The sequence below is a fragment of the Muscardinus avellanarius genome (assembly GCF_963383645.1).
Source record: "Muscardinus avellanarius genome assembly, chromosome: 11".
Lineage (NCBI taxonomy): Eukaryota > Metazoa > Chordata > Mammalia > Rodentia > Gliridae > Muscardinus > Muscardinus avellanarius.
Window position 1 is genome coordinate 26,386,899 of NC_137797.1, and position 25,445 is coordinate 26,412,343.

The window sequence follows — 25,445 nt, forward strand, 5'->3', positions numbered from 1 at the left end:
TTAAAATTCACTTAATGCAAAACAGATTTTCATATATACTTGAATATATAAAAAAGTTTTTAAAATGCTAACATAAATCTAGACTATCCATGTTATGAAAAGTGCAAACCAAATTAACAGAGAGTTTCACAATGTCCTTCTCAAGACACAGGTAAACTAGCCCATGGGGACAAATTTCTTTCATCAGTTAATGAGTCCTTAATGGTGGCCAGACGTCATCAGGACTTCTGAGAGCTTGAGGAAAGCAGTACTGGAGAAGCTGCTCTGTCCAGACTGGGTATTGGCACCGGCATGTGGCCATTCAGCAGTGTGGGGAACTGTAGGGGACAAAAGGGTTTTAAAATTATGATTACAGATCCATCGGGAAGGACTTTGGTGCCGTGCATTCCCAGACCAACCCCAGTTCAGTTCTCCCTTGTCCCTGTGATATGGAGGCCAGCTACCAGCCTATGTTACTGAATAATTGGAAGATTACAGTGAGCAGAAGATAAGGCCCGGAAAATGTCCCTAATTGTTATATGCATAGGCTTCCAGAAAAGATACGTACTTTAGATGTTGGTAAAGCCTGTTCTAGTATTTTTTTTTTAAGTTCCTATCTAAATCTAGAATGTCAATTTGCTTTAAATATTGAGAAAATTTTTTGAAAATGAGACTCGACATGAGTCAGTAATTTCTAATACTATATTATGAAATTTGTTGTCAGTTTTCCAGAGTGCTAGAAAGAGGTTTCTCAGCAACTTAAAAATGAGGAGTTTTTTTTTAATCTTCAAAGATTTAGAAGGAATATTTTGGACCCGAGAAAATAGTCTTTATTTGACAAATAATATCAAAATCATTAGGTCATATGTGAAAACCTTACAGATTAAAATTAATTTCTGTATTGTTGGCAACTAAAGTGAAAAAGAGCAGGATCAAGATACATGCTTCGTCCAGGCCTGAAGCAAAGACATCAGCTCTCCTCAAAATCAAACAGGAATAAGTTAAGGTTTCTTTTTTGTATATTTGCTATATTTCCCTTTATTAGCATGTTTCCAGTTGTATTTTAATACATTTATTGGTACATTATCACTTCACATTTCCTATATTTCCCTTTATTAGCATGTTTCCAGTTGTATTTTAATACATTTATTGGTACATTATCACTTCACATTTGCTATATTTCCCTTTATTAGCATGTTTCCAGTTGTATTTTAATACATTTATTGGTGCATTATCACTTCACATTTCCTATATTTCCCTTTATTAGCATGTTTCCAGTTGTATTTTAATACATTTATTGGTGCATTATCACTTCACATTTGCTATATTTCCCTTTATTAGCATGTTTCCAGTTGTATTTTAATACATTTATTGGTACATTATCACTTCACATTTCCTATATTTCCCTTTATTAGCATGTTTCCAGTTGTATTTTAATACATTTATTGGTACATCATCATCACTTCACATCATCATGTAGTTTTTAGCCAGGCATAGTGGTACACGCTTGGGAGGCTGAGCCAGGAGGATCGCAGGTTTACAGCCAGCCTCGGCTACCTAGTGAGGCCCTCCGCGACTTAGACCCTGTTTCAAAATATAGAATAAAAAATAGAGCTGGCTGTGTAGTTTGGAGGTAGAATGCCCCTGGGTTCCATCCCCAGTACTGGGGGAAAGAAATATAGTTGATAGTGACCGTGGCATGCACACAGCAGCTGGGGAGCTCTCCACCCCCCCGCCCCTCTTTCTCATACATGATACTGAGATCAGCGTTTGTATTCTCACATACTCCATGATGTCGGTGGAAAGGTTTCCTTCATTAAAGGCCTCCTTTTATTTATTTATTTTTATTTTATTTGGTGGTACTGGGGGTGGAACCCAGAGGCGTTCTTCCTCTGGACTATACTCCCAGACCTATTTTCTATTTTGTTTGGAAACAGGGTCTCACTAAGTTGCCGAGAGCCTCACTCAGTAGCTGAGGCTGGCTTCGAACCTGCGCGATCCTCCTGTCTCAGCCTCCCAAGCGCGGGGATTACAAGCGTGCGCCACCACGCCCGGCAAAAGGCCTCCTTTTAGTATATGACTACTTGCAACTAGACTTTCCATTGCGTAGTGTGACCTGTGTAAAAATGATCACCCTTTGCTGTTTTCTAGCTTAACTGCTATTTGGTCTAGGTAAGTTAAATATTAAACTTCAGCACCAAATGTCAAGCTACAGAGCCTGGCATATATAAGAAGTACAGTAAATATTTGTAGAACAAGAAAATATATTTCTGCAATTTCCAAACTATTCTAGTAACTTCCCTTCAGTGCCTTATTGCTTATCAAGGGTAGTCATTTCATTTGATATCTAGAGTCTGTAAACTAAGTTTGTTATCCTCATTTTACAAATGAAAAATGGAGTTTAAATAAGTTCTGATTAGCTTAAGGTCACAGCTAATAAGCAGCAACACCTAGTTTTATACTCTGAGATTTTTTTGTACTGAACTGTCCAACTTACTTTGGCAGGGGTTAGGGGGACTTTCCTGTTTCTATTTCTTTGATGGTTACTGGTATATTCAAGGTTTCATTTCTTTCCTGGTGCTTTGGAAATTTACTATTTTCTAGAGTTGTATCTGCTCTGACCGTGTCTCAGATCTATGCACATATAAGTTATACTGTTGTATTTGAGGCTCATGGTCCTAAGCACTCTTGCCACTGACTTAGAATGAACACTGGAAAAAGAGCAGGTCTTGAACTTAGTGGCTTTGTCTTCTCTGTTTTTGTGCATCTTACTGGTTTTTGAAAGAATCGGCTTTGGTGGTGTTAGTCTTTTCTGTTTTAAAAGAAATTACTGGCTTCTGGCCCTCACTCTTCATGTCTGCGCACTCCATTGTCACGGTTCTCTTGACTAGCCTGGCTTTCCCGTCACCCTTAGTCTTCTTATTGGCTCTGCTTCCACCATAGTCCTTTTTTTTTTAAGTTGCAACATCCCCCAAACATTTGCCCTCGGCCTTCTTGTCTCCATTACCACACCTGGACTTGACAGCTATTTCCATTTTCCTTGTCCTCAGTGTATTCTTCATTCCCACAAAACCTGCTCTCCCCTCACGCTCCCTTGAAGTCACTACGAACAGTGGTTAAGAATACAAACTAAAGTTGAACCAGGGCTCTGCCACTCACTAGTGTGTGATCTCTGTGCCTCTCCTTCCTCAGCTTTAAAGTAGAACTACTGGTAGTATTAAATGAGAAGCCACAATAAATGTTAACTCTGGTTATTAATGGCCTTCCCAGTCTTTTGATGGCTTGCCGTTTCCTGATTTTCACTCCTGCATACTCCTCCCACCCAACTCAAGGTCTTCCTCTCAGTCTTGCCCCTAAGTGTCTTCTAAATATATGCCTGTGTCCACTGTTCCGGTCCAAAGATAATCATCCCTTCAGTATGTGAAAGGAATTTAATCGTCTTCTCCTGTCTTCCTTCTTCCTCCGCATGGACATCAGTGAATTTTTTTTAAGTAGAAAGCTCATTCTTTTATCTCCAGTGCAAAAAGCCTTAACATTGAACAACAGATTGAGGTGGAGACTCTTGAGCATCTCATCAAGCCCACATCTGCATTTTAGACCTGACGTATCCCCAGGTCTCTCCCTCAACAGACTTCCACATCCAAGCCATGCGGATCTATTAAATCCTAAGTCAAGTCCGGTGCTCTCTCAGAATCCTGTCCCTTCTTCCCAGCTCAGCCCAGGAGGCACTTTTCCTTGGAGCCTATGTCTAGTTAGAAAGAGCCGCTCAGGACCTCAGTATACACTCTGTTTACACTCCTACCATTCATATATTGTATATTTCCTACAGTCCCTGCTGCTGAGCATTGCAGATATTAGCTGGGTTAGAGCTGTTGAACTAAAAATTACAGAGCACATTCTCCACTAAAAACATAATTAGTCCCCCTTTTTTAAAACATGCACCTGTACCTACTAGGTGCATTCCAAATTTGGTCAAAATCTATTTCCGAAGTTGGAGTGGAATAAACATCAAGTATATAAACTCAAATGCCAACTATCCAGTTGAAAATTATTTGTAAATCTAGGCTGTATGTTTCTACTTGGCACAATGTGTTTGACATCTCTCTCTCTCTCTGCTAAAACATTTCTCGATTAAAAAGCATACCTCTTTTCTCTCCTGTAATTTTCCTTTCTATCTACTATAAAAATGTATTATCTGGGGTTGATCTGCTGTGTGGAAATACTTCAGCTCTGTCAACTAGTAGCCTAAGGATTCTGATTTACCAAAAAGCTCAACAAGAAACTTGCCAAAATCACATCACTTAAAATTTGTTGTAGGGCCAAGTCCTTTTTTTTCTTCAGTCAACACATTTAATATGCGAAAGATATTTGTTACTTTGAAAGGAAATGATTTTCATTAGTTTAGAAAGGACTCAATAGTAATCCGAATTCTGAAACTCTATCAATTGCAATGTCTAGTTTTAAAAATCAAAGTCTAGTCAGGCATGGTGGTGCACGCTTGTAATCCTCACGCTTGGGAGGCTGAGACAGGAGGATCATGCAGGTTTGAAGCCAGCCTCAGCTGGCTTAAGAGAGAGAGAGACCCTGTTTCCAAATGAAGTATAAAATAGGTCTGAGATTGTAGTCCGGAGGTAGAATGCCCCTGGGTTCCATCCCCAGTACCACCAAAAAAAAAAAAAAAAAAAAAAAAAAAAAAAATCAAAGTCTTTCTTTTACCACATTTTGTTGTTTACCATTTTTAAAACTGCTGCCTTCAACTTTCACCAAACTCAAAACTATTATTTTAATTAGAAGAGTAATCATATTTAAAGGTACAAAATTGTTTTCCCTTGGTTTCATGGCTCCAACCACACACACACAAAAAAAGGGCCCAAAGCCATGAAACCTATCCAGACTGGGTTTTATCTTGTTTTATTCTTTCAGGGTTGATTTTTTAATGGTTCCAGGAGAGAGAACAGGCCTACATGGTGAAATTAAAATTGAAACTCTCAGCAGGTGGCCTTTAAATGCAGTAATATGTTCTGTAGAATTATAAATGTAAATTAGGAACCATTGGTCTTTAGTGGTTTTCAGAGTATGGCTTCCAGACCAAGAGCATCACTAGGAACTTGAATGAAATGTTACTATCTGACCCTGTCCAAGCAAGCCCTAGCAAGTCAGAAACTCTGAAGGCGGGGCCCAGCAATCTTTATTCTGGCACAACCTCCAGTTGATGCTACTACGTACTAATTTTGACAACCACTAGGTATGTATATCTCCCAACTCCCAGAGATCTTGATAAGATGTAGAACCACTGTGGACATGGACAATACTTACTTGGGAATATTTGGACTGGAAAATATTAGCATAGTTCCAGTACTTCTCATGGTTTTCCTACTAGGTCACCAAGCCATGCACCAATCATGTGGCAGAATTCCCATAGGTGGAAAATGAGAGGCCATTCATTATTCACAAGTATCTGCTGAGCTCTCCTAAAGCACTGTGTCAAGATCCAGAGGAGTCGTGTAACCCTAGCCGAGGAGTTGACCATACAGCTCCCTTCTGCCCTACTTACTCACAGAGTGCTGCTGCTCCAATCTTGAGATCTTTCATCATCCCACCAAAAGATTAGGATATCTTATCTAAAGTTTTCCAAATATTACTTTCACTCATTGCTAATTTTGCTCACAATGTCTAGTCTTTGCTTCCCTGCTCAACTTAAAATGGTTGAAAGTCAACTTGTTGGCTGCACATCACTATTGCTCAATTTCTTGTGAAAGGAGTGAGGGCTAGGAGAAAGAAACCCAATTACTCCAAAGATAGTGTCACATCACGATACTCTACCCCAAGCCCACCAGGAAACCAGAGAAGCAAGACTGCTTTCAATGAGACCTTCAATCCCAGTATGTGCATGTATGTGCTCCTGGTACAGAGAAGGTACTCAGAAAATATTGGCCTTGGCAAGCAGAACAGCCAACTCAGAAGATAACAGACTTCATCTTTTTTTTTTTTTTTTTTTTTCAATACTGGGGATGGAATCCAGGAGCATTCTACCTCAAAGCTATATCCCTAGCCCTATTTTTTTTTTCCTGAAACAAGGTCCCACTGAGTTGCAAAGGGCCTCACTAAGTAGCTGAGGCTGTCCATGAACTCCAATCCTCCTGCCTCAGCCTCCCAAGTACTGGGATTGCAAGCGTGTGCGTCACCACACCCAGTTTATACTTCATCTTCTTAACACCTACCTTTTGTTGATGTATCTTTACAAATTTTGGGGCATCTTTTCACTTAGTCAGCCACTGATAATTACTGATATTTGCATACCAAGCAACATGTTAGATTCTGGGAAATACCACAATAAACAGGATACAGTTTCAGTCTCTTTGAGGGCCCAGAGTCTAACAGAATTTGCCAGATCAACAGGCAGTCATAACACAAAAGTACTGAGTGCTAAGTGCAGTGGAAGAGCCGCACTGGGAGCAAGGGACACGGGGTGGATGAGGGTAAAGGAGATCACACTATCTTCCTTTGCTTTGCTTCATTCCTGTCCCTCCGGTCCTTTCTACCTGTACTCACATATCTTGGCAGTAACACCTCGGGTCAGCAGGTAACAACCTTTGAGAATCAAAGAGAAAATACTGATATCCATCCATGATAGCAAGTGAGGCTACTGTAAGATTCTAGCCTGTGAATGAATGAAGGAGATCTGAGGGATAAAGCCACTAAGACTTCGTTGTATTTAGTTTTATTTTTTTTTGCGGGGAGGGAGTGCTGGGAATTCAACCCAGGGCCATTCTGCGTCTGTGATACACCCCCAGGCCATTGTTTTTATTTCAAAACAGGGTCTTGTTAAATTGCTGATGCTGGCCTCAAACCTATGACCCTCACATTTCTTTTCAGCTTCCCAAGTACAGGGGTGTACCAGCAGGCCTGGCTATCTTCATTGTTTTTTACCCAAATGCCATGGACATTCTTTTTTGTTTTATTATATAGCAAAGAGAACCTAATTATTATTCACAGAATTATGCAAGTAATTTTCTATCCCAGTATGAAGAAACTGATCACTATTTTCATTTTCCCATTTATTTCAAGCTAATCACTTGAACTTGGTTAATTTGTTTAATATTTTGAAAGTCTTCATGAGCTTTCATAAATTTAAAGTTTTATGTTTCCTTTGTAAATTCCCAGTTCCGTAATCAAAATATACAAAACACCCTCATGACTAATTGCTCTACTGATGGACACCTGACATAAGTATTCCATTTCTGCCTCAGTAAAATCTCTTGCCTCTAAAAGGGTGTTGCAGCCTCACGGACCCTTCCACACAAACTCCCTCTGGACACTTAACATATGCACTGAGTATGTGGCAGAAACTACCATCTGAAGCCTTTGTAGGATTTAGGGAAATCCCTTAGAATTTGTATGCGTGAGAGTTCATTTCCAGACACTTACCTGGAACAGCGTGTTTGGCCCTTGCAGTCTGGCAGGACTCAGCGGAGCCACGGGGCTAAGGCTGCTCCAGAAATGTATGCTAGACAGCAGTGGACTCGGGGTCAGAAGCAATCCATTTGGTGTCTGAGAAAAGCAAATAGACAGTTTGGTAAAGGTTCGTCCAGCTCCGGCCATGATCAACAGTAGTTAGGTGCACTGGCCACAGACCAAGCACCAAGCCTTGCCAGCTCAGGAGAACTGGGCAGCTTTACTGCTACAGGGCTGTGAATAGTTTAATTTTCTTCAAAGCTAATTTTATGAGCAACTTATAATGAAAAGAGGCATTAACCTTCTGATGGAAAACTCAAATTGGTAGCAACTTTTCCCCAAATGGTTTCTTTAACTTGCTCCCCATCCCAGATTAAATAAAATTTAGTGCACAATCAAAACAATCAAAATGGGGTCCCACAAAGGGGTAATTATTTCTTTTTTCTTTTTCTTTTTTTTTTTTTTGCGGTGCTGGGGATGGAACCCAGGGGCATTTGACCTCCAAGATACACCCTCTGCCCTATTTTTATTTTAAAACAGGGTCTCACTAAGTTGCAAAAGGCCTCACTAAGTAGCTGAGGCTGGCTGCAAACCTAGATTCTCCTGTCTCAGCCTCCCAAAATGCTGGGATTACAAGCCCATGCCCGGCTGCTTTATTTTTTATCTAATTGCTTTTCTATAATAGACATCCATTACTTAGGTTACAAACACATACGGGCATGCAGACACATTTTAAAATGGCCTCTCAAGTTTCACTTTCCATTATCAATAGCCCTTTAATAGTGGAGACTCTGCTGTTAAAACACCCACCCCGTAGTGGCTTCTTAAGGGGCTCTGAGCTGGATTTTCCAGATTTTCCTCCGGATGTGGGGTTGGTGAGGACTCACTGCCCTGGCAGTGGTAAGGGGTGGGGGTGGGTGGCGGATTCTTTCTTGTCAGATTGGATGTGGAGCCAACACTGAGTTTCCCGGGAGAGTGCCAAGGCCGGCTCTTGCTTGCGCACACGCAGCAGGAGCCCTGGCCCACCGGCCAGACAGAGGACAGAAGAAGAAACGACCCTCCCCAGCCAGTAGACACACGATATCACAGCTTTGCTTCTCAGCACAGGGTGGTTTTGCACCTCTGCTGACTAGCAGGAACCCCTCGGGTTTGCAAAGTCAATAGGGGGCTTTGTGTAAGAAGAACCACAGCGAAGGCGCCAGCACTTCACATTGCATCATGCTGGATGCGAAAAGTGTTACTTTCCCCCCTAGAATTGGCCTCAGCAGCTCCATTAATTATCAAGAGCATTCGGGCTTAAATGTGCATTGAAAGGTTTGCTCTGTTCAGGGGAACAGAGACCAACATCTAAAGATCTTGGAACCGCGTGGTGCTGAAAGGTAAACAGATTTTCACCGCATTATTTGACTCTTGGGTTCCGTGGCATTTCCTGCATATTGAATGACCTGTGAGGTTACTAGGATAAATACATGTTTTGAATAAGCTGTCCATTTGTTTTAGTTCAACCAATTTCACAAGGATGCCAGGCCCATCTGGCCTGTAAAGAATTTTTTAGTGGCACAGGGTGAGCTCTGCCAGGATTCCAATCGCAGAACCACCGCTTCCTAGCTCAGGGCCCTCAGGCAAGCACCCCAACCACTCTGTGGCCCAATTTCCTAATCTGAGAAATGGAGAGAATAAAAATTCTTACACTACAAGCTTTCTGGGAAGATGAAATACGATCTCTCTAAAGCTCTTAATATGTGCCCCCCACATGGGAGTGGCCAGCAAGTATTGAAGACTATAATCTCGCTAAGTGTTTAGTAAATGTTTTTGAATGGATATACAAGTTACTAATTAAAAGTGTACCTGATGTACTTGCTAATGCATTTCATGTATTTATGGGAGAAATTCTCAAGTGTATATAGAAAAGGACTGAAGACGCTGAAACAGACACAGTTGCGTCAGCTTTGCTCATAGGTTCTTCCGAGTGGGTTGGGCTCAAGTCCACAGGCTCCGGTGACCTGGGAACCAGTATTTGCCTGTTCTTCAGAAGCTACGCTCTATCCAACCTCAGTAGATCACATTAACATCGTGTGTTCAGAGCCTCCTGGTTCACCGGTCCGTGAAGGCTTCTCGAAGCCTCAAGAGACCACTTAGAAAACACAAAACTCAACTGCCTTTCTCTCCTCTAGAGCCACAGGTACAGGCCTGTCTCTTCTACTCCTCTAGGCCATAGGTCAGACTTAGGATGCAGCTTTCCGTCGTCTAAAATATTTCACCCATCTCTGAATTTGAGATGTTTGCACATTTGTTTCCAAGGGATACAGGATGTACTCGGAATACAGTGGCCTTCTGTTTCTCCTGGTTAATATGTTTGAAATGTCTTCTATAATATATGCAAGTAAACACTGAAATGACTTCATCTTCTCTCCCGCCCATTCCTGTTCTCTCTAAAAATCTTATGGCCTTAAAGCCCTGGTTACTTCTGAAAGTTCCTATGAAGTCGGCCCTGGGTTATCTCTGGGACAGTGCGAGCTCCTAGAGCATCTCTCCTGGTGCTTCTGGAGCCAAACAGAAAGGTTCCTGAGGGGGAGGGCTAAGGAGCAAAGTCACAAGCAAAACCATGCTTTCTTTTCCTCCATGGAGGAAAGCTTGATTTAATAACTGGCCATAGGGAACCCTTGATCCCATACGCTGCCAGGGAAAGAGATGCACAGGGTAGTGGACATTCATTTGCAAGGGGAAGGACCCTCCTCCAGGATGATGGGGGGTATAGCTTCAGAGGTAGAATGCTCCTGGGTTCAATCCTCAGTACTACTACTACTACTACTACTACTACTAATAATAATAACAACAACAAATAATGGTAGGCATTTGTTAACTTTGACCAACTAAACAGAATATGGATGAGCTGCTAAGCAACAAATATTTGTTGACTGACTCGATTTGGTGGTTTGAGATATTGGTAAGTCATTCAGGGTGTAGGAAAGTAAAGGCAACAGAAATTGAGATGTCTGTTGACAAGCTATACAAACAGCTCTAATCTTAAATTTACACAAATGCCAAGAGAACCCATGCCTGCCACCTTGGGATTAAGTAAACAAAAGGTAACCATGAACCTCCAGGTGCACCTACAGTTGTTTCAACAAGTAAAAATGTGGCTTTACAGGCTCTTAAAAGAGAATAGGACCCCACAGGAGTTTATGTAGCACTGATCTTAAGAAAAGGGGAAACTTAGAGGAGTCTAGGGCTGATATAGATAGTGGTGGGAGATGGACTGGGACCAAGGCAGCAGAACCATGAGGAGCGACAGACAGACAAGGAGGGGGAGAGGAGGGTGTCCCCAGTGGGAAGGAGGGTGTCCCCCAGCCCATCTGGACAAGCCACAGCTGGGGAGAGGGGAACCGTTGCCTGGAGGAGCATCTTCATGGCACAGGGATCCAACAGGGCATTCTCTGCCTGGTAAGGATGGCTGACAGCTGCAGGCTGAGCTGGGGAAGCGCTATAGAGTAAGAAGGAAGTTGTATTGTCCTTGAAAGGGGGGGAAAGTAAACTTCTTCCTTTTGATGATAATAACAAAACGAGACAATAAAATGAAAAACCAGCCATAGATCTATGAGGGAGGGATGGATGCCCTATAGCTGGGGATAGGAAAGCCTATGCCCTAACTGCTCTTTACCAAGCACATCCAGGTCGCTCCAGATTCCCACTTTCTGACCTTGGCTCAAAGTTGTTTTGCCAACCGGTAACAAAGGACGGAGGTTCCAGACTACGGCAGGCTGTCTGCGCTCCATTAGTGCCAATCCCAGGCTACTGCTAATAAAACATCCTGGGGCATGCATACTCAGACTCTGACGGCGAACCATGCCCGGTGCCCGCACGTATCTGAGTTCAGCATCTTGCATAGCCCAGGTGAGATTAACACAGGTCTTGGCATATACGAGGGGAAATGAAGTGTGCCAGCCTCTGCTTCTGAATAAACTTGGCCTTCTTACGAAAGGAGGTGGGAAAAACAACACAGAAAAGCTAAGTGGAAGGAAGAGGGACAGATGAGACCGAGGTAGAAGAGAGAATGGGGAGCTCCAGCTGGCACCTCTCAGGCTGCCAAGGTGCCTGGCTATGGACCAGGAGGGCTTTGTGTCCTGAATCTTCCCCCGTCTCGATTTCAGTCACCTGTGCCAACAGAGACAGCAACCTTGCTTCTCAGCGACACTCAAATACGACCTCGGTGGCCAAGCTTCAGGGCCGTCACTCCTTGGTACCCAGCTGGCATTTGTGTTCAAGTGTTTCAGTTCCTGGGAGTCCCAGGCTCAAGGGGTCCCTGGCTGATGATCAACCTGTCTTCGTTAATGATCTGTGTTTATCACAAACGCAAAACCAAGGGTAATCTAGTCTGCACTTCGTACAGCCCCCCATCCCAGCAGATGCACCGCAGTTACTTCTGAGGCAAACAGTGGCTCTGCAGGGTTGGGGGGAGCGCCAGAATGAGGCTGAAGGGTTTTCTACACACGTTGTGTTGTATCAAAATTTGAAATCTGAATTTGGGCCTAAACCAGTAGGTGGTTTTGTAAGGTCCCTGGAGAGAACTGTCTCCACACGGTGCAGTCATGCCAAGACATCCTTCCCCTTCTTCCTGCTGCATATATAGCTGGAAAGAGCCAGCCTTGGGAATCTCATCTATAGGGCATCTTGCTATTACAACACACCCCTTTCCTCTTCAAAAAGCAGAGGATAAGCTTGTAGGTTCCCATGGGCTACCCAATGCCACGTGCCCACAGAAGGTGTTTGGCACTCCCCGCAGAGGAGAGGAGGGTTTCTAGACAGACAGAAAGTGCTGCGGTGGAAGGAAGGCCGAGGAGCTGGGGACTGAGCACTCCCGCAGCCTCCGGGGAGGCTCAGTGCAGCTGGATCAGACTCCCAGGGGCTCTGGCTGCCACCCACACAACCCACACAGAGCCAAGGGTAGGTGGGTGAGCTCTGCGGTCACCTCGGGAGCAGATGTCTCTACAGATGCGCATCTTACATTCTACATTGCAGGCCTGCCTAGTCCCGAATAGGGGAGAGACTCCATCTTTGAATACCTGCCTCTCCTCTCTCCCTTCCTGCCAGCCACTCCTGCATTCTGCTTGGTCTTAGGCACCCTCTGGGCCTGGGCCTGCTTTCGTAGCTCCTGCCTTTGCCTCCCTCCCTCGGGAAGCGGGAAGCGTGGGCCCCAGCTTGGGACTTGCTGGCACTAACTCCACCAACCACCAGGCCGCACGGCCTCTCACGGCAGCCCTTCCTCCACCCCCCTCCCAGCTTTGGGGCCTTTCCAATGGGGCCTGTCCCCTGCTCCCTTGCAGTGTCTTTTATTTGCATCCACCCTGGAGATCCCTCTCTCAGATCAAGTCCCTCCTCTCGGTGGCTCAGCCCCACTGCGGGGAAACCCCATGTTTGCGATGCACAGGTGCTGAGCCCCAGGGCAAAGCTGCGCTGATTTCCCCTGAGACAGCCTGGCACGGGGCCGGCTGTGTTCAGAGAAGCCGGTACAGGCTCACAGAGGAGAGCGCAGGCATTGAAATCAGAGTGGGCCTTGGCCAGGCTTTAGCCCCTTCTCAGCCTTACAGTTGCAAACACGGAAACCAGGGGAGGAGAAGCTCAGATTGCCCCCACCCCCCACCGGGCTCCTGGGGGAAGCTGCCTCTGAGCCATTCAGCTGCAGTCCTTGGTCTCCAGCATTCAATCTGTTAGAGAGAGCCTGGCGTCAGAGCACAGGAGCTCACTCCAACCTGTCAGCCATGACCCCTGCCCGTGGCAGCAGGAGGGTGACCGCCAGCGCCTATCCCAGGTGCTATGTGATCTCCGGGGAGCCAGTGTGAGGACAGTGACCAGGAGCTGCTTTCAGCCGCTGGCAGGCCCCACGGTCGCCATCACCCCAGGAGACAGTGGGCGCTCTCCCCATGGGACGGGAGAGGGCATTTCCTCCAGAGCACAGGTTCTGACGGCAGACCCATGGGTCCAAAGTCGCTCCTTCTCTCCTCTAGTTGTGTGACCCCAGATAAGGCACTTCACCTCTGAGTCCACTCGCCCCAGCTGGACCCCAGAGTCCACAGAACACACCGGGAGACCTGTGGAGTGTACAAGGGAGTGGTACACAGGAAGAGCTCATGTGCAGAGGCTGCTCACAGGAACAGCCACAGAGGCAGGAGGCACGGGCTCTGATTTAACCTAGCACGTGTGCCCACCCAGGGGCCACAAAGTTCCAGGTGCCCCCACCCACCAGGTAGCAGGACCACCGCCTCCCCTCTTCCCTACACTAATCTACTTTGCTCAGGGAACAACTGCCTAAAGCCGGTCATGGTGGCACACTCTTGTGATCCCAGAGCTATGGAGGCTGAGACAGGAGGATGGCACGGGTTCAAAGCCAGCCTCAGCTACTTAGTGAGACCCTGTTTCCAAATAAGTATATGATAGGTCTGGGAGTATAGCCCGGAGGTAGAAAGCCCCTGGGTTCCATCCTCCAGTAACACACACACACACACACACACACACACACACACACACATTTAACAACTCCTACAAAGCTGGGGGCAAGGAATGGAATCCAAAGGGACCCAGGGCTGGTGACCCCTAAACCAAAGCTCTTAACTTCTGCCACTAAACTGTTTGCAGCTTTCAAGGAGAAACAGAATCCACTCTGGCTGCCAAATGGACCAGATTAGTGCCACTCGATGTTTTATTTTAAGGAAAAGGCTGCTTCTCCCTGGCTCGACAGCAACCAAGACTTCCATGCTTAACAAATGTGCTCTCCTCTCCTCTGCAATGCGGGCTTGCACTTCCTCACAATAGCGCTTTTATTTATTTATTTATTCATTCATTCATTTATTGGTGTTGGGGATTGAACCTAGGGTACCTCTGAGGGTATATCTCCGAGCTACACCCAGCCCTTTTTTACTTTAAAACAGGGTCTTGCTAGGTCTCTGAGAGTTTCTCAAAGTTGCTGAGGCTGGTTTTGAATCTGTGATCCTGCTGTCTCAGCCTCCCAAGCACAGGGATTACAGGTTCACGCCACCACGCCCAACAGCACTGTATTTACCGACCAATCTCCTGCCCATTGTGGCCTTTGCATATCTTATTGGAGGCGAACATGATGAGCTCAGACCCACGCTCAAAACGCCAATGCTGGTACCTGTGAACATCTCCACGCTTGTTGACAGGAAACTTCCTAAGGCCCCAGTGCCTCCTAAAGCAGACATCTGCCCTCCTCGATTTCCACAGGACACCACTGTTCAGATGTGCCCTGACAGCCGGTGGGCACCTCGTCTTTCTCCTTTTGGTCACTTTAGGCCACTAGAAGCAAGAAACCAGCCCACCAGCCTCCATCACCAGCATCCCAGCCTTGTCTCCCGTGAAGACCTTAGTCTGTGGATGGAAAAGCAAGCGACTTCCCTTCCTGGATCTACAGTGAGACAAGGGTGGTGGGCTTCTCTCTGGAAGGACAGAAGGAAGTGGCTAAGCAGTGAATCTGGGTGCGGCCAGGACCCTGGAGCAGCTCTTACCTGCGCTGTGAAGAAGGCTGGGGTGAGGGACCCCGAGGGGAGAGCAGGGCTGTTGAGGGCAATGGAGCCGATGTCGGTGCCCGACAGCACCAGCGGCGGCGCGGAGATTTCCAAGCCTTTGGGTTTTTTGCCCTTTGGGGGGAGAGATGGAGACTTGGTCTTGGAGCCGGATGACAGGTTCAAGGGCTCCAGGGAATCCGAGTCATGACAGGCGGTCTCCAGGAAGAGGCTTCTGTGTTCAGAGGGGAGGGGCGAGTTGGGGGACAGGGATGGGGACCGGGACGAGGAGGGCGAGACGGACGACACGCTGGCGGCGTTTGGCAACATTAGAGAGGAGATCTTGGCTGAGACGGATGAGGCTAGGAAGGCGGAGGCGGCGGCGGCCTCCGGCGTGGAGGGCAGGGACACCACGGGCCGGGTGATGTGCTTGTCGGTTTTGTTGGTCACAAACCGGATCACAGTCCTGACTTCTTCCACGGGGGCGCTGTCTTCAGGTAGCTCCTCCAGCTTCTCTGTCTTGATGGCCTTGAAGGCCTCGGGGGAATTCTGCAGGGAGTTGATGGTGAAGGAGGAGTAGAGGCCTGAGTTGATGTATTCGTTGCGGCTCGTGGTTTTGAGCGCGGACAAGCCGTGCTTGTGGGCCTCGCGGGCCTCGGGGGACACCTTACAGTCGCTGTCCTGCAGCAGGAGGCTCTCCCGGCTGATCTCTACCGTGTGGGGGTCCATTTTCAAGATCTCCGGGAAGGAGACGAACTTGTACACAAACTTCTGCCCAATCACCTTCTTGATGATGTTCTGCAGATACAAAAGGAGACATTTAAAGATGGGAGGGCACCCGAGACACCACGTAGGCCGTGCAACGTAAGGGCTCATGTTCCCGTCGCGAGCGCCAATCCCCAATGCACACACGCTGGCTTTGGAGAGGCAGGAAGAAGAGGAAAGTTAGAGGCTGTAGGACTGGACTTGCATCCTGTCCTGTTAATTAGTAGGGCTGCGGCCACTGGCCAGCTGATGTCAACTGGGAGTTCCTCTTTTGTAAAACAAGGATTATCATTCCTAATAACATAGTAATAGTAATGAACGCTGGGCGTGGTGCGCACGCTTGTAATCCCAGCATTCGGGAGGCTGAGACCGGAGGATCGCGGGTTCGTGGACAGCCTCAGCTACTTAGTGAGGCCCTCCGCAATCTAGTGAGACCCTGTTTCAAAATAAAGAATAAAAAATAGGGCAGGGGGTATAGCTCAGAGATCAAATGCCCCTGGGTTCCATCCCCAGACTCGCAAAAAAATAAAAAAGTAATCACGTGGCTGGGATTATTTAGACCTTATCTCATATAATCTGTGCTGTGCTCCTAGGAAGAAGGTGTTGTTATTTCTGTGTTAAGAATCAAAAGAGCCGGGCATGGTGCGCACGCTTGTAATCCCAGCATTCGGGAGGCTGAGACCGGAGGATCGCAGTTCATGGACAGCCTCAGCTACTTAGTGAGGCCCTCTGCAACTTAGTGAGACCCGGTTTCAAATTAAAGAATAAAAACTAGAGCAGGGGGTATAGCTTGGAGGTCGAATCCCCCCGGATTCCATCCCCAGACCTGCAAAAAAGAAAAGAAAAAAAAAGAATCTAGAGGGCTGGGGATGTGGCTCAGGGGTAGAATGTTTGCCTAGCATGTGCAAGGCCTGGGTTTGATCCCCAGCGCTGAAATAAAAATAAGTAAAAGTTATGAGGTAAGTTTAAATTTGAGCACTTAAATAACTCAAACCCCCACCCCATGGGTAAGTGGGAAGCGGCATGTCTTAGCACCCCTGGAGGGAGAGAAAGTAAGGAGACGATAATGAAAAAGCGCCCTGCAGACCGGAAAGCGGCACAGGAGTCAAAGTCATCGTGCCACACAGCACACCTTTTCTTAATCCATATCACCACGTTTGCCTTTCCTACTTCCTGCTAAGAAAGCCACTGCCGGAAAAAAACTGTCTATTTGGATATTTATTGTCTTGCATATTTATGGCACTCATATAGTTTGTTTTATTTGGCACTGGGGATTCAACCCAGGGGCCTTCTACCTACGACCACACCCTCCTCAGCCCTTTATTTATTTATTTATTTTTGGTGGTACTAGGGGTGGAACCCAGAGGCTTTCTACCTCCGGGCTATACTCCCAGACCTTTTTTATATTTTATTTGGAACCAGGGTCTCACTAAGTTGCTGAGAGCCTCACTAAGTAGCTGAGGCTGTCTTCGAACCCGTGCGATCCTCCTGTCTCAGCCTCCCAAGCGCTGGGATTACAAGCGTGCGCCACCACGCCCGGCATCCTCAGCCCTTTTTAATTTTTATTTTTAAGTAGAGTCTCGCTCAGTTGCTGAGGCGAGCCTTGAACCTGCAATTCTCCTATCTCAGCCTCCCATGTACTGGGACTACAAGTGTGCACCGCCTCACCTGGCTAGTATTTTAAGTTCCTAGTATCTACTTCTGGCTCTTTGGTTTATGTCTCCAGTCCTCAAACATTAGGATGCAAATGAAAAAAAAAATAATAACACTGCAAACAATACAAAGCCCTTTGGGAAAAGAAATTTTATAGTAAAGGCTGGGCCTTGTTTGGAGTTTATTAAGTCAGTACATTAATTGTCTGCAGAATCCACCAGATTCCAAATGTTATCTATTGAATACTTGCCACGTGCCTCAATCTGAGGTTGGGTGAGGTCCCAGGTGCCTAGGGGAAAGAGATGGACTCCCTCCAGCACAAAGAGCTAGTGCCACTCCGTGAGAAAAAGATTCTGATGATTCTTATGAGCTGTTCCTCCTAAAACACGTATGAGTGCCGGGCGAGGTGGCGCACGTTTGTAATCCCAGCATTTGGGAGGCTGAGACAGGAGGATTGCTGTTCGCGAGCAGCCTCAGCTATTTAGTGAGGCCCTTTGCAACTCAGTAACACCCTGTTTCAAAATAAAGAATAAAAAATAAGGCTGGTGGATGTAGCTTGGAGGTGGAATGCCCCTGGGTTCCATCCCCAGTACTGCAAAAAATTAAAAAAATTAAAAATAAAATAAAATACGTATGAGGGAAGGGCCAAAAGATAAAATCATTTGGGGAAGAAGAGCTTCAGAAGCAGCCTCCCGTGGACAGCCCTTCTGAACAGGCCATCTGTGTGCAAGCTGAGGCGCGGGACCTCGACACCGACCGTCTTGCATCCTTTAACTTTCCAGTCATACCCAGGCTCAGAGATGGGGTGGCATCTGCCCCAAACCTCCAGGACCTATGGTCCTAGAGCCTGAACTTTTCACATTTAACACACACAAATATGAAGAGAGAGCATCGAAGAACACCCCCAATAGAGTTGATTTCATTAAATTTTGATGTTCCTTTGGTGATTATGGCTTGGTCCAAAATATAAACATGTTAGGGTTTGGCCTGCCATCTTGCTAATTAATGGTATTCTGAATTGCCTTTTTTGATGATCGTTTGTGTGATACTGGGGATGGAATCCAGGGGCATTCTACCTCTGAGCTACACCCCCCCACACACACACACACACACTCAGCCCTTTATATTTTTTTTAGTCTCACTAAATGGTGACAGTCACAGTCTCACTAAACTGCTTGAAGCTGTGATCCTCTCAAGTACTGGGGGTTATAGGTATGAACCACTGTACTCGGATCTAAGTTGCCTTTTGCTCCCTTGAAGGAAGGAAGAAGGAAGGAAAGAAGGAAGGAAGGAAGGAAGAGATGGAAGGAGGGAGAAATGGCACACGTCACTGGGATTTCCAAGGAGAAATTCCTTGGGGCAAGTATCTAAAACAGGGCACACACAGATCCTCACTCAGCACAGGAAACCCCACTCATGCAAGTCCTGGGGAAACTTCACGCAGCACCAGCACGCAGGAGGCTGGCCCTCACCAAGGGACAGGTTAGATCTGATTGACAGCTGGACGGGTCCAGCGGCTGGCATCCTGGGCTCTGGATGCAACTTACCCTACCCAGTCCAGGACTCCAGCTGATTTCAGTCCCATACCCAGGCGGGCAAGCCTTCAGAAGCTGGGGGACTGAAAGGTTCTACCTGGGCCCAGCTCCCTATCTGCAGAGTGTAGCACCAGACCTGGGTAGAGAACGAGCCAGGCTCCCAGCAGGAAAAGATTAAATAAGGGTGTCATGGAACCCACCTGTCCCAGAGTCCATTCCTATTATAAAGAAAATGTGCTGTCTTGGAGCATGTGGGCGTCCTGTACTAGAATTCTGGGCTGCTTTTGATTTTTACCCATAATATTTTCCTCCCTGGGGGCAAACTATTTTCCTCCTCAGCCTTCAATTTCAACCTTCATCTAAACTGAGTGAATCTTTTGAGCCTAAATAATTATACAGAAGGGAAAAAAAAAAAAAGAAATGGTAAGGTCTGAATTTTTTCTTTTGGCACGTCTTATAAACTAATTTTTTTCCTTAAAATCTTTAATTTTCTTACAGGCTCAGAACTCCCTCATGTCTGAGGAGGGAGTATATTCATGAACAAGCCAGGAAATAATTTAGGTCTGTGATAAAAGTTATTTTTAAAAAGTTTCTACTACAGTTGGACACAATGGCGCATGCTTGTAATCACAGTACTTGGGAGGCGGAGACAGGAGGATGGAGGGTTTGTGGTCAGCCTCAGATACTTAGGCCCTTTGCAACTTAGTAAGACCTTGTTTCAAAATAAAGAATAAAAAATAGGGCTGGGAGTGTAGCTTGGAGGTAGAATGGCCCTGGGTTCCATCCCCAGTACTGGAAAAAAAAAAGTGTCTACTCATCAAAAAATGGCTGGAAGCCAGTGGTGCACACCTGTAATCCCAGCTATGTAGGAGGTTGAGGCAGGAGGATGGCAAGTTCAAGACCAGTGTGTGGTAATTAGTGAGACCTTATTGAAAAATAAAAAAAAATTAAAAAGGACTAAGGATGTAGCTCAGTGGCAACACACCCCTAGGTTTTATCACGTTACACACACACACACACACACACACACACACACACAGTCAGAAATCAAAAGACACTCACAGATAGAGTTGCTGAGCCTCTATGGGTTCAAAAGAACATGAGGAACAGCCCACATGCCTGCCCACCGAGGCTAAATGAATGTAGTATATCCTTACAATGGAATAATATCTAGCAATAATTATGAATAAAGTATTAATGAATGCTACAACATGACCTAGAATTCATCATGCTAAAGAAGCCAGATACTACATAAGTATAAAGGCCCCATATTACAGATTCTATGTATATGAAATGTCCAGGATGGCAAAATTCATAGAGTCAAAAAGTAGATATTGGTTACCAAAGACTGAGAGGGGTAAAGGAATGGGGGATGGTGGCTTAGCTGGAGTGGGGTTTCTTTGGGGGACAATAAAGATATTTTATGGGAATGGATGCATAACTCTGAATATAGTCAAAGCCACTGGACTATACACTTATTTTAAATGAATGAACTGCATTGCAATAAAGCTGTTTTTATATTTATTTATTTATTTATTTATTTATTTATTTATTTATTTACTTACTTATTTCTTTGTAGTATCAGAGACTGAACTCAGGGGCATTCTACCTCTGAGCTATACCCCCTGCCCTATTTTTTTATTCTTTATTTTGAAACAGGGTCTCGTTGCGGAGGGCCTCACTAAGTAGCTGAAGCTGGTTGCAAACCTGTGATCCTCCTGTCTTCACCTCCTAAGTACTGGGATTACAAATGTGCGCCACCACACCCAGCTTTGTTTTTATTTTTAATTTTTATTTATTTACTTATTTATTGGCTTACTTACTTACTTACTTAATTTTTGTGGTACCGGGGACTCATAGTGCAAACAATAATAATAACAATATTAGCCGGGTGTAGTGGCACATGCCTGTAATCTCAGTACTTGGGAGGCTGAGACAGGAGGATTGCAGGTTTGAGACCAGTCTCAACAACTTGGTGAGGCTCTCAGCAACTTAGCAAAACCTTGTTTCAAAATTTAAAAAGGGGTGGGGTGTGGCTTGTAGGAAGAACGCCCCGGGTTCAATCCCTAATACCACAAATGATGATAAGGAAGAGGAGGATGATACCAGCTAGCATTTGCTAAGCACATAGTATGTCAGGCTCTGCTCTAAGAACTTGACAAGCATCTCATGTAATCCTGAGAGAGATCAGAACTATTATTATCCCCATTTGAGGGGTGAACAAACCAAGGCTCAGAGAGCATAAATCATGCACCATGACAGGCTTGTACTTGGGGAGGACCAACGGGGCACTGGCATCCTTGGTGGCACTTGGCCAGCCCAGGATGACAGAGAACTTACGTAGGGTTCTCATTATGGGAAATGATGAAGATATTTAGCAGTCTGCCTTCCTTCCCCTCCCCCACCCCAGACTCCCAAGTATTTGTTGCTTCTAGTTGCCTAGTAACCGGACAGATGCTGGCGTGTCCCCAGCCGGTCCAAGCCACTGTGGGCACGGTTTGAGAGCCACACATCTGCCTCCTTTATGCGTGTGGGACCAGCCTGTGTAATCCCCTGGGAAACGTGTCCCAGGGCCAGCTTTTCTGGGCGTTCCAGGACAGCTCCAGGCAGCAAGCAGGGGCATGCTGACTTCAGAGGGAGGGAAGAAGTGACCTTCTCCTACAAGGAGCCCCAGGCAGCTCTGAGCAAAAGAGCAAACCGGGGGATGAATGCCACTGTCCCATCCTCCGTGGTGTCACGATGACGCAGGAGCCTCACGTGCAGCCTGGAGAGGCCTCCCAACTAACTCCCCCTTGAGCACCCCTTGTCACCCCCTAACAGGGCAGAAGACACCAGTCAGCAAATCCAAGTCCCTTGGGGTTGCCTGCTGCCTGACAGCAGGTTACAGGGCTCACTAGGTGTGCACATAGTTGTATTTAATACACACACACACACACACACACGGACATAGGGTATACTGCCTTTTCCCTCTGAGGAGGGAAAAAGGAGCCTATGTAAATAAATTCAAATATAATCGTTCAGTGTCTGATGGTCCAGAAACAACCCCCAACCCCCACATATGCTCAAAGACCCTTCTATAAAATGGCATGGTAAACTGGACATGGAGATGCACACCTGTAATGCCAGTACTTGGGAGGCTGAGACACAGAAACTTAGCGAAATCCTGTTTCAAAATTAAAAAGAAATAAAGTAGGGCTGAGGAGTATAGTCCAGAGGTAGAATGTCCCTAGGTTCAATCCCCAGTACCGCAAAAAATGAATAAACAGATAAATGAATGAATAAAATGGTGTGATTTATATATAATCTATGCACATATTCAGGTTACATATAAGACCTAACACAACATAAATGCTACAGAAAGAGTTGTTATACCATATTATTTAGGAAATAATGACAAGGAATGAAAGTCTGTGCATGTTTGGTAAAGATGCAATTTATTTTTCCCAAATACTTTTTATCCATGGTTGTAAAAGATAGATGAGAAATGTTTCAATTAAGTTTTGTGGTTTTTAAAAAATTACAAACAGAAGTAGGTATAGAAAGAGATGCTTTTGAAATTTAATTTACCGTGTGTGTGTGTGTGTGTGTGTGTGTGTGTGTGTGTGTGTGTGTCCGCGCGCGCATGTGTTAATGGGGTTTGAATCCAGGTGTGTTCAACCTCTGCGCAACATCCCTAGCCCTATTTTTATTTTGAAACAGGGTCTCCCCTAGGTTGAGGAAAGTCTTACTGCTCCCCGAAGCTGTCCTCTAACCAGCAATCCCATCTTAGTCTCCCAAGTACTGCGATTACAGGTGTGTGCCACCACACCCAGCTTCTTTTTTATTTTTGAAACAGGGTCTCACTAAGTTGCAGGAGAGCCTCAGTAAGTTAGTTGCTCAGGCTAGCCTTGAACCTGTAATCCTCCTGTCTCAGCCTCCCAAGTACTGACTGGGATTACAGGCATGCTAACATGCCTGGTTTACCTTATTAATTATGATGTTATCAGGTTAATATCAAAATAAGTTAACTAAATGTTTGGTGAATGAATGAGAAAAACTAAAGCCAGCATCAAGCCAGAGGCTTCTCAAAATTCAGAGGCTTAGCCCCAGGACTGACATATTTTCTAAGGCCAATTCCCTAGGTGGTTAAAGCTCCATGGGTATGTGTCCCAACCACAGATGGATTTTTTGGTTTTGTTGTTTTTGCGGTACTGGGGATGGAACCCAGGGGCATTCTACCTTCAAGCTACACCCTCAGCCCTATTTTTAATTCTTTATTTTGAAACAGGGTCTCACTGAGTTGCAGAAGGCCTCACTAAGTAGCTGAGGCTGTCCGCAAACCCCGATTCTCCGGTCTCAGCCTCCTGAATGCTGGGATTACAGGCGTGCACCACCATGCCCCGGCCTGCTTTTTTTTTTTTTTTTTTTTTTTTTTTTTTTGTTGTTGGCATTAAACTGAAAACTCCCAAACAGACACCGCGGCCATAAGCACACCTCAACTGCATGCTTCCCTTGAGAGCTTAATGAGCTGTAATTTCATCTGTCTGCTGACTCAGCAAAACGTTCCCCAGGTGTCTGTCCATCATGCTGGCCTGGCACCTTGATTTGATCTATGGTATGCTCAGGCTTGTTACCCAATCTCCTCCCTAGGAGGAGCCAGGCCTGGGCTGGTTCCCCCTTGACCACCCAGCTCAGGCTCCCCGACTGCACCTTCCTATCTTCTCAAAATTCAAGGCAGGGCAATAGTTCCCTAAGAAAATAGAAAAACATGTGCAGAAAACTCTTGCTAACACTGGCCTGGGCCTTTTCTTACCCCTACACTGGTAGCAGGGCTGAGTAAGGGGGGCAGCAGTAGGCGCCTTTCCAATAAATAACCACCAGATCACAGCATCACAAAAGCTACTGCTACCCCATCTCACACTAGCTGTGCGCCTCAGTATCCACATCTATAAAACGGGGACAGACCTATATGCCTAAAACCCGTATCAGAATGCCCGACATCTGCACATGTGTAAGTCGGTGATGTGTACTAGCTATTACAATTATCATTATTCTTACACTCCAATTAAACAAAACCAAAACATAAGCCGGGCGTGGTGGCGCACGCTTGTAATCCCCGCGCTTGGGAGGCAGAGACAGGAGGATCACACAGGTTTAAAGCCAACTGCTCTGGTTTAAGAGACCCTGTTTCTAAAAATATAGGCCTGGGAGTGTGGTCCGGAGGTAGAAGGGCTTCCAGGAACCCCAGTACCACCAAAAAAAAAAAAAAAAAAAAAACCCAAAACATAAACACTACCCTCTTGTCAGTCCCAGTAACATTTTACTAGTCACTATCTGCCCTCTGGGAAGGCTGTGCACATTCTATCCCACTTTATTCACGGCTGTGTTAACGTGATCCATGGCACAGCAGGATGATTACACCTGGCTTACGTACATCAACCATGACGAGAAACGTGATGGCTTATTTATTGGGTTCAGACAAGAAATAGACTCAAGGTACAGCCAGCACTGGACATCCACCATGATGCGAACCTCACAAATCCAATTGACTCCAGGATGGGGGAGGCAAGGGTGGCCCCCAGGAGGTGATCGCCGAAGCCCAGCACTCCGCAGTCAGGGTGAGCACATCAGGCCCTAGAAGGTGGTGTAGACACTAAACCCGACACCTGGCTGATCCCAACTGCTGTCAGAGCAAGAAACAAGCTGTCCACACAGGCCGGGGGCTTCGCGGTGCGGACTGCAGCCAGGCCTCTGCAGAGAGGGACTCCTGGTAGAGGCCGGTAGGTTCTGCTGGCCTGGAGCGCCTGTCCAAGGTCCCCCACACATGGGGCCAGGCATTTGGGCTAGCAGACACAGGACAGTGGGCTTACTTGGGGCATGTTTATCTTCACTGTGGTAGGCCCTCTCTGAGGACGGCGCCGTGGGTAGAATGGATGGAGAAAAGCACCAAGCCTTCCTCCAGGAAAGCCAATCACCTGCTGGTACCCCACCCGCCTCGCAAGGTGCCCACTGCCATGCTTTGACAGGTGAGGAAGTCCAAGGCCGCTGCTCTGGCCTGGATGGTGAGGTTTCATTTCCACCACCTGGCAGTGGGTTCGATGTGGAGTGAGCCACACAGTGGTGCACCCTTGGCTAGTTCAATGGTCAAAACAGCATTTGTATTTCCTCCTGTCTTTAAATATACACTAAATGAAAAATGACCGTGTAAGGCCAGGAGTGGTGGCGCACGCTTTTAATCCCTGCGCTTCGGATGCGGAGACAGGAGGACCGCGCAGGTCCGAAGCCAGCTGCGCTGGTTTAAGAGACCCTGTTTCCAAATAAAAATATAAAAAAGTAGGTCTGGGAGTGTGGCCCGGAGGTAGAAGGGCTTCCAGGAACCCCAGTACCACCAAAAATAATAATAATAATAATAATAATAATAATGATGATGATGATCATGTGCACACTTGGACCCCATTATTTTAGCGAAATGATGTGTGTGTGTGTGTGTGTGTGTGTGTGTGTGTGTGTGTGTGTGTGTGTAATACTGGGGATGAAACTCAGGGGCCTTCTTCCTCTAAGC

At 46.0% G+C, this 25,445-nt stretch overlaps 1 protein-coding gene across 6 annotated transcripts in view; it reads right to left on the reverse strand.

Annotated features, from left to right (window-relative positions):
* Positions 1–218: 218 nt before the first annotated feature.
* Positions 219–25,445, reverse strand: part of ELK3 (ETS transcription factor ELK3) — a gene marked incomplete at both ends in the record, with an annotated part of 37,818 nt that continues 12,591 nt past the window's right edge. Inside the window, 4 exons of one of the 6 annotated variants that reach the window (XM_080705906.1) lie at positions 219–317; positions 7,408–7,530; positions 14,955–15,186; positions 15,406–15,749. In XM_080705906.1, the coding sequence (XP_080562032.1) occupies positions 219–317; positions 7,408–7,530; positions 14,955–15,186; positions 15,406–15,749 (798 nt within the window). Of the gene's footprint in view, positions 318–7,407; positions 7,531–14,954; positions 15,750–25,445 lie in introns of those variants that run through there. The other 5 variants (XM_080705907.1, XM_080705904.1, XM_080705909.1 and 2 more) reach the window with 5 other exon arrangements.